General features: G+C 56.9%; 3 protein-coding genes across 5 annotated transcripts in view; 2 read left to right on the top strand and 1 right to left on the bottom strand.

Moving 5' to 3' along the window:
- PPP1R13L (protein phosphatase 1 regulatory subunit 13 like) overlaps positions 1-8,853 on the bottom strand; it is a 146,813-nt gene that overhangs the window by 114,262 nt on the left and 23,698 nt on the right. The window lies entirely within an intron of this gene.
- On the top strand, positions 983-5,057 carry LOC101025146 (neurotrophin-4). Of its 2 annotated transcripts, none has more exons than XM_021931295.2 (2): positions 983-1,934; positions 4,101-5,057. In XM_021931295.2, exon 2 carries the CDS (start codon positions 4,113-4,115, stop codon positions 4,743-4,745), a length of 633 nt encoding a protein of 210 aa, XP_021786987.2. In that variant the 5' UTR covers positions 983-1,934; positions 4,101-4,112; the 3' UTR covers positions 4,746-5,057. The 2 variants fall into 2 exon arrangements, with proteins under 2 accessions (XP_021786987.2, XP_021786986.2); XM_021931294.2 differs by having other exon boundaries at positions 983-2,057.
- On the top strand, positions 6,872-8,373 carry LHB (luteinizing hormone subunit beta). Its single transcript, XM_031659153.1, has 2 exons — positions 6,872-7,842; positions 8,105-8,373. The coding sequence occupies exons 1-2, from the start codon at positions 7,687-7,689 to the stop codon at positions 8,360-8,362; spliced, it is 414 nt and encodes a 137-aa protein (XP_031515013.1). The 5' UTR covers positions 6,872-7,686; the 3' UTR covers positions 8,363-8,373.

The following is an 8,853-nucleotide window of genomic DNA, read 5'->3' as shown; positions in this document are numbered from 1 at the left end:
CCACTTTTCCATGCCTTCATCTGTCACTGCGCACCATTTCTGGAAGGAGCTGATTGTTCTTAAGACACATCTGTCTATCTCTGGGTCCTATAATACCTTGCATGTCTCTTATCTGAGCTCAGGACAAGACCCTCTCCCCGGTCCCCATCCAGGAAATTCCAGGGGAGAGGAGTATGCGGGAGCCCCCACATCCACTGTCTCCCCGGGCCTGGGGCCTTATCACTGCCCAAGCCCAGCTGGTTAATGTCTGGCGTGGAGCTCCTGGGAAGTGGGGAGGAGAGCAGAGAGTGGGAATCTGCCCCGGGATTGACACGCAATTGGCAAAAGACGGCAAAGGAATCTCAGGCCCAGACTCCTGGGGCTAATGGAGGAGGAGGCTGGGGGCTGGACTCCTGAGTCTGAGACGGGGCGGGGTTGGGAGGTGGTGGGGGGAACTGTGGGCTTAGTACTCAGGCGCCTGGGGCTCGGGGGAGAAGTGGCTGGGGTCGCAAGTCCCGGGTCTGAGGGAGGAGGGGCTGGATGCCTGGACTCCTGGGTCTGAGGGAGGAGGGGCTGGGGGCCTGGACTCCTGGGTCTGAGGGAGAAAGGGCTGGGGACTACTAGGTCTAAAGGAGGAGGCAGCTGGAGACTGGGACTCCTGTGACCAAGGCGGCCGGGTTGAACGAGCCAGGCCTGGCTTCCAAGGTCCCGGCACGCCTGTGCAAGGCAGGATCCCCCGGCCCCTCCTCTGCCGTCCGGCGCCGCCCCGCCCCCGCCCCCGACCCGGGCCCTGCCGAGAGCGAGCAGCGAGCAGCCGGCGGGCCAGCGAGCGTCCCTGCAGCCAGCGAGCAGGAGGAGGAGCTGCTGCTGGGCCGAGGGCAGCTGGGGGAGCCGAAGAGGGCGCCCCAGGTAAGAGCTCCGCGCCTCCTCCCCCGGGATTCTGGCGTCCTGGTCGCCCTGCCCTCGGGTGGGGAGGGACGGGGGCGGGGCCGACGGGGGCGGGGCTTGGCTGAGGAAACTGAGGCAGGAGGGAAGTGTCCCAGATACGCAGCCGGTTTGCCCTGAGGGGTCTCAGGAGTCCAGACCCCCCACCCAAATCTGGAGGATGAGGAACCCGGAGTCTGCATTTCTTAGTACCCGAGAAGGAGGAGCCTGAATTCCAGAACTCCTGGGTCTGAGGGAGAAGGGTGCTGGGGGCCTGGTCCTGGACTCCTCCTGGGTCTGAGGGAGAAGGGTGCTGGAGGCCTGGATTCCTCCTGGGTCTGAGGGAGGAAGGCGCTGGGGATCTGAACTCCTGGGTCTGAAGGTGGAGGCCCTGGGGTGTGAAGGAGAAGGCAATCCTGGTTGGGTCAGCCTGGGCTCCTTTCACTCTCCACCCTTCCCCTTTCCTGTACGGAGGAGCCAGGGCAGGCAGTCACTCCAGGTATGTGCAGAAGTCTTGGGCGGGCCCTGGCCTGTCCTGTGAGGAGGGAACATTCCAGGAAGCAGCTTGGGGAACCAGGGCTTCTTGAGTGTGGGCCCTCAGGGACCCAGGTGTCCAGGTCAGTTCCGCCCCATCTGGGAGATGAATGGGCCAAGGGGGATGTAATCTCTTCCAGCCTGCTTCATCCACTGCTTCTCCCTTCCCCTCTTCTCCCCTCCCCTCCCTCCATCTGCTTCCCATCCCAGCTAGGAGCCATCACCTGAGTAGAAAAGGGGCCTCTGGAAAGGGGGCGGGGCCTTGACTCTTGGGTACCCTGAACTTCAAGAGGAACTCTGGGGAGGGGGTGTTCAGGGATTTGACCCCTTCCCCACTTGCCTCTATAACCTGTCTATTCCTTTCTTCCTCTAGGTGGTTGCCCCCTCCCTCTCCTGAGATGTCAGGAAGGAGGGGGCCACCTGTGTCCTCCACAGGGGCCCCCCGAAGCCTGGGGACTCCCAGCCCCAGAGCTCCGAGGTGGAGGAGGTGCTGACAGGTCTGGTAACCACTGACTGTTTCCCAGTCTTCTCCACGCCACCCTTTCCCAGAACCACAGACTTCCAGAATGTTGTAGAGAAACTGCAACATCGACGCCTCCACCAGCCTCTCCCAGCGCCAGGTCAATTCCACACACGGGAAAACTGACGCCTGTCTCAGAGGGGCAGCGTTTTCCCTCCTTAGTGGCAGTTTTGAGGTGCAATGGGGTCTCCCTAGGATTCCAGGTTGTGGCCTTTCTCCAAATTGTGGAATGTGGCCAGGCATGGTGGCTTGAGTCTGTAGTCCCGGCTATTCAGGAGCCACAGCAGGAGGATTGCTTGAGCCCAGGAGTTCAAGTGCAGCGGGGAAATATAGCGAGACCTGGTCTTAAAACAATTTGTGGCCGGGCGCGGTGGCTCACGCCTGTAATCCCAGCACTTTGGGAGGCCGAGGCGGGAGGATCACGAGATCAGGAGATCGAGACCATCCTGGCTAACATGGTGAAACCCCGTCTCTACTAAAAAAAATACACAAAAAATTAGCCGGGCGTGGTGGCGGGCATCTGTAGTCCCAGCTACTTGGAAGGCTGAGGCAGGAGAATGGCGTGAACCCGGGAGGCGGAGCTTGCAGTGAGCCGAGATCGCACCACTGCACTCCAGCCTGGGTGACAGAGCGAGACTCCGTCTCAAAAAAAAAAAAAAAAAAAAAAAAAATTTGTTTGGGACCAGGTGCCATGGCTCATGCCTGTAATCCCAGCACTTGGGGAGGCCAGACTAGGCGTATCACTTGAGGTTGGGAGTTCAAGACCACTCTGACCAACATGGCGAAACCCCATCTCTACTAAAAATACAAAAATTAGCTGAAAAACTGTGGCAGGCACTTTTAATCCCACCTACTCAAAAGGCTGAGGCAGGAGGAGAATCCCTTGAATCCAGGAGGCAGACATTACTGTAAGCCGTGATTGAGCCACTGCACTCCAGCCCGGCCAACAGAGTGAGACCCTGTCTAAAAAAAAAAAAAAAAAAAAATTGTTTTGAACATCCTCCAAGATTCAAGACTCTCGGTTCCTCAGAGTTGTATAGGAAGGATGGCAGAATGCAGTTGCCCAGAGTTTAAGTCCTATCTCTGCCATTTGCTGGCTGTGTGACCAGACACAAATCTTTAACTTCTCTGAGCCTGTATTTCAACATTTGTTGCTATTAAGTAATAGTAGTTGAATTTATTTTATTATTATTATTTTTCTTTTTTTTTTTTTGAGACGGAATCTCGCTCTATCGCCCAGGCTGGAGTGCAGTGGCGCAATCATGGCTCACTGCAAGCTTCGCCTCCTGGGTTCACGCCATTCTCCTGCCTCAGCTTCCCAAGTAGCTGGTATTACAGGGGCCCGGTACTGCACCCAGCTAGTTCTTTGTATTTTTAGTAGAGATGGGTTTCATCGTGTTAGCCAGGATGGTCTCGATCTTCTGACCTCGAGATCCACCCGCCTCAGCCTCCCAAAGTGCTGGGATTACAGGCCTGAGCAATCACGCCTGACCATTATTATTATTATTATTATTATTGTGGTTTTTTTTTTTTTTTTTTTTTTTCTTTTTGAGATGGAGTCTCACTCTTTCGCCCAGGCTGGAGTGCAGTGGAACCATCTCGGCTCACTTCAAGCTCCACCTCCCGGGTTCACGCCACTCTCCTGCCTCAGCCTCCCAAGTATCTGGGACTACAGGCGCCCGCCACCACGCCCGGCTAGTTTTTTGTATTTTTAGTAGAGACGGGGTTTCACCATGTTAGCCAGGATGGTCTCGATCTCCTGACCTCGTGATCCACCCGCCTCGGCCTCCCAAAGTGCTGGGATTACAGGCTTGAGCCACCGCGCCCGGCCAGAGACAGGTTTTCACCATGTTGGCCAGGCTGCTCTCGAACTCCTGACCTCAAGTGATCCACCCACCTCAACCTCCCAAAGTGCTGGGATTAGAGGTGTGAGCCACAGTGCTGGCCTGTAGTAGTTGAATATTTATTATTAATCTACAAGTTGGACATTACGAAAGTCCTAGATATAGGGTCCCCCAAACTTCTAGAACAAGGGCTTCCCCACAATCCTGGCAGGCAAGACTCCCCTGGGGTTCCCAACTTCTGTCCCCACTGAAGTTTTCACCCCCTTCTCTAATCCCAGCCTCCTGCTCTCTGTCTCCAGGTGCTCCAAGAGATGCTCCTCCTCCCCTCATGCTCCCTCCCCATCCTCCTCCTTTTCCTCCTCCCCAGTGTGCCAGTTGAGTCCCAACCCCCACCCTCAACATTGCCTCCTTTTCTGGCCCCTGAGTGGGACCTTCTGTCCCCCCGAGTGGTCCTGTCTAGGGGTGCCCCTGCTGGGCCCCCTCTGCTCTTCCTGCTGGAGGCTGGGGCCTTTCGAGAGTCAGCAGGCACCCCGGCCAACCGCAGCCGGCGTGGGGTGAGCGAAACGGCACCAGCGAGTCGTCGGGGTGAACTGGCCGTGTGCGATGCAGTCAGCGGCTGGGTGACAGACCGCCGGACCGCTGTGGACTTGCGTGGGCGCGAAGTGGAGGTGTTGGGCGAGGTGCCTGCAGCTGGCGGCAGTCCCCTCCGCCAGTACTTCTTTGAAACCCGCTGCAAGGCTGATAACACTGAGGAAGGTGGCCCGGGGGCAGGTGGAGGGGGCTGCCGGGGTGTGGACCGAAGGCACTGGGTGTCTGAGTGCAAGGCCAAGCAGTCCTATGTACGAGCATTGACCGCTGATGCCCAGGGCCGTGTGGGCTGGCGATGGATTCGAATTGACACTGCCTGCGTCTGCACACTCCTCAGCCGGACTGGTCGGGCCTGAGACCCATGCCCAGGAACTGATCAGGCAGAAAAAGAACTGAGCTGGATGCTGAGAGACCTCAGGGATGGCCCAGCTACTCTAAGGACTCCAGTTTGGGAACTCATCAAATAATCACAAAATCACAGTTCTCTGATTTTGAGCTCAATCTCTGCAAGATGGGTGAAACCACATGGGTTTTTGGAGGTTGAATAGGAGTTCTCCCGGAGCAACTTGAGGGTAATAATGATGATGGTAATAATAATAGCCACTATTTACTGAGTGTTTACTGTTTCTTAGCCCTAATACGTAACTTCTCAGATCAACTCCCATGGATTTGATCATTGGTGGCCCTTGGCGTTAAGTTGCTGGCTACTCAGTCTCAGAGGACATCACCTTGCTCATCCTGGAGAGTGGGAGGGGACATTTCACGATGGGGGAGGGAAGTGGGAGAGGAGAGAAACCGGAATAAGCAAGCAGATGGCCAGGGGACCTTGAGAATGTGGTCCACAGAAGGCCTTTAAGTATCTGGGAGCTGGGGTTCAAATGGGAAATCTTCCTTGGTAAGAGTGAGTAGGGGTTGGCTTAGAATATTCTCTTGTGAGGCAATGAGCCTGCCATCACAGGGGGAGTACAAACAAGGTTGAATGAGAAGTGATCAGGATGCTGGAGAGTTCAGCCCTGGGCGGGGAGCTGGAGTCAGGTTTCTAGCCCTCTTCCCTGTCTCAACCTCTACCCTACATCAGGAAAGCAACAGACCTTAAAATTGTCCAGCTTGATGGCTGGGTATGATGACTCACACCTGTAATCCCAGCACTTTGGGAGGCCGAGGCCGGCAAATCACCTGAGGTCAGGGGTTCGAGACCAGCCTGGCCAACATGGTGAGACCCCCGTCTCTACTAAAATTACAAAAAGAAATTAGCTGGGCATGGTGGCGGGTGCCTGTAATCCAAGCTACTCTGGAGGGTGAAGTAGAATAATTGCTTGAACCCAGGATGCAGCGGTTGCAGTGAGCCAAGACTGTTCCACTGCTCTCCAGCCTGGGCAAAAGGAGCAAAACTCTGGGCCGGGCTTGGTGGGTCATGTCTGTAATCCCAGCACTTTTGAGAGGCTGAGGCGGGCAGATCACAAGGTCAGGAGATCGAGACCATCCCGGCTAACACGGTGAAACCCTGTCTCTACTAAAAATACAAAACATTAGCCAGGCATGGTGGTGGTGGGCACCCATAGTCCCAGCTACTCAGGAGGCTGAGACAGGAGAATGGCATGAACCCAGGAGGTGGAGCTTGCAGCCGAGATGGTGCCACAGCGCTCCAGCCTGGGCGACAGAGTGAGACTCTGTCTCAAAAAAAAAAAAAAGGAAGAAAAAAAGGAGCAAAACTCCATCTCAAAAAAAAAAAATCGTCCAGCTTGAGTGGGGCATGAGGTTCTAACTCGCTGGCCCGCTGGCTAGGATCAGGGGGTCACTGTGGACTGAGGGCCCTTGAGTAGGGCCAGCAAAATCCAACAGAAGGGCCCCAGAAGCCTGAATGGGGGAGGAGGGGTAAGTAGGGTCCGGGCCTGGCTGCAGAAGGTAGCCTCAGTTTTCCTTGTCTGAAGAATGGGCTGGTGGGATGAGATAATGGGGATTGAGGAGGCAGAGGCCTTGACCAAAAACTTTTTTTTTTTTTTTGAGATGGAGTCTAGCTCTGTTGCCCAGGCTAGGGTGCAGTGGCACGATCTGAGCTCACTGCAGCTTTCACCTCCTGGGTTGAAGTGATTCTCCTGCCTTAGTTGGGATTACAGGTGTGTGCCACCATGCATGGCTACTTTTTGTATTTTTTGATAGAGACAGGGTTTCGCCATGTTGGCCAGGCTGGTCTCAGACTCCCAACCTCAAGTGATCCGCATGCCTCAGCCTCCCAAAGTGCTGGGATTACAGGCGTGAGCCACTGCGCCCGGTGACCTAAAGGTCTTTATAGTGAAGAAGTGTCAAGGGAAGCCAGGGACAGACCACAGTCCTTCACAATGGCCCTTCACGTGTTACCCATCACCCCACATGTGTTGCCAACACTCTCCTCTCTCTCTCTCTCTCTCTCTCTCTCAGGTCCAGCTTTGAGCAAAAGACTTAGGCATGCCCTCCCCCCATCTATACAGACCAGGCCCCTGGGCGGGCTGGGGCGTGGCTGCCTCAGTTTCTATATCTCCTTGTTTTCCATCTGTGATTTTGGTCTTTTTTGCCACCTTCATCTCTGTCTCTAACTTCCAGTGTCTCTCACCTCTGGGTAGGACTAATAGCTCCCTTTCCATCGTGGTCTGTTTCTTCCTCCCTGTCTCTCCCCTTTCTTGTTGAATTTCTTTCTCACTCATCAAAGCTCGTCTTTTTCACTATGTCCCTGTGCACTTCTCTGTGGGTCCTTCCTCTTCCCCGACCCAGCCTACCCCGTTGGAAGTTTTCAACCAAATCAAAGGCAGGTAGGACAGCCAACGCCAGCGCGCCAGCGCTGACTCTTTGGCATGTGCGGGAAGGGTTGGGGAGCCCCGGGAAGTCTACCCCAGGTGGGCAGGTATGGCAGAGGGAGGAAGCAGCTGGAAGGTTCTGGATGCTGGAGCAAAGAGGGGTGTTTCTCATGGATGTCCTGAGGTGCTGGCTGTAGTGCAGGGGTCTCTGTCTCTGTCTGGATCTCTGACACCCCCAGGTCTCTGTCCCTTTCTGGGTCTCTGTCTCCCCCACCCTCTGCGTCTCTGAAATCCTGAACTTCTCCGTCCCCTACTGCCTGCCTCTCTTTGACTCTCCATCCCCCTCCCCGTGTTTCTCTGTGCCCCTCTTGGGGTCCCTGTCCCTCTGTCTCTGGGTCTCTTTCTCACTCCATCCAGCCACGTGCCTGCAGGCCCTTCATTGGCTGGATTCAGAGTGGCGGGTACTGACACCCGGGGCAACAGCAACAAGCCAGCTCTTGCTTGGCTACAGGGAGGGGGAGGAACCATGGCCAGTGGCACCCTGGCTCTGCGCTGTGGCCCCCTGTGGTCTTCCATCTCTGCAACCGAGGTACCTGGATCCTGGCCCAGCTGGCATCTCACCAGCAGCTGCCTTGCCCACCGCATTATCCCACCACTACCCTTCACCCCGCCCACGGTGCAGGTGAGCAGACCCTAGGCTGAATCCCTGCAGGGACTGGGTACCCAGAAAGCTGGGGGCTGAGAAAAGCGGATTGGAAGCTTGGACTCCTCTCTGAAGGAGGGTCCTGCAGTCCTGGGTCTGAGAGAGGAGGCACCAGGGAAGCTAAATGCCAGGGACTGTAGAGGAAAGGGCTGGGGGGCGACTGGAAGAGGTCAGAGTTTGGGGTGGGGGGTGACACGGACTCCTGAGTCTTTCTAGCTGATGTGCAGCGCCTACTCTCCAGTCCAGGGTCGCAGACCCTCTACCCCCCGGCTGCAAAGCAGGATTCTCGCATCTGGGCTTTCGACGAGGTCCTCAGCAGATGGGAGACAACCTCTGGCTCGGCCTATGTGCCCAAGACCCATGGAGGGCCCTGCGCCCAGCCCAGAGCCCCAGAGCCTGCAGACCCCACGCCGACTGTGGGAATCAAGGATTTAGGAGAAAAGGTAAAGTTTGGGGAGTGCCTGAGCCCGCGGGGGACAGGGCGGGAGACTGCATTTGAGTCCCCTGCGCCTTCACAGAGGTCTCCGGGTCGCCTTTCCCCTGCTCAGACGCCGTGGCTGACCCCTACCACCGACCACGACGTACCAGCGCAGCGAGACGACGGCGCAGTACACTGGCTCTCCCGATCGGGACGCGCGAGTCTCCGAATACGTAGGGGCCCAGCCCCCACAACGCCCAGACCACCTCCGCGGGGGGCCTTCCCAGGTGACGGGGTGGAAGCCGGCGCTGGCGAGACGGAGCGGAGTTCCGGGAGCCTGGGGCGGGGCCAGAAGAAATCACAGCCTTGGGGCGCGGCTAAAGGGTCGGGGGCGGGATCCCGAGGTTAGAGGAGCCTGGGGAGGGGCTGGGCCTCGAGGCCAGGCCAGAAGAACCAGGGGCTGGACACTCGCCTTCAGGGCTCCGAAGCTGCTGCGGGGCTAGACGACGGGCTGTGGGTGGGGACGAGATTAGAATATTCTGAGACGGCGTCAGGTGGGAGCTGGGAGAGGT

Source organism: Papio anubis, chromosome 20 (assembly GCF_008728515.1).
Source record: "Papio anubis isolate 15944 chromosome 20, Panubis1.0, whole genome shotgun sequence".
Lineage (NCBI taxonomy): Eukaryota > Metazoa > Chordata > Mammalia > Primates > Cercopithecidae > Papio > Papio anubis.
Note: the sequence above shows the minus strand (reverse complement) of the source record. Positions and strands in the feature narration are given on the sequence as shown.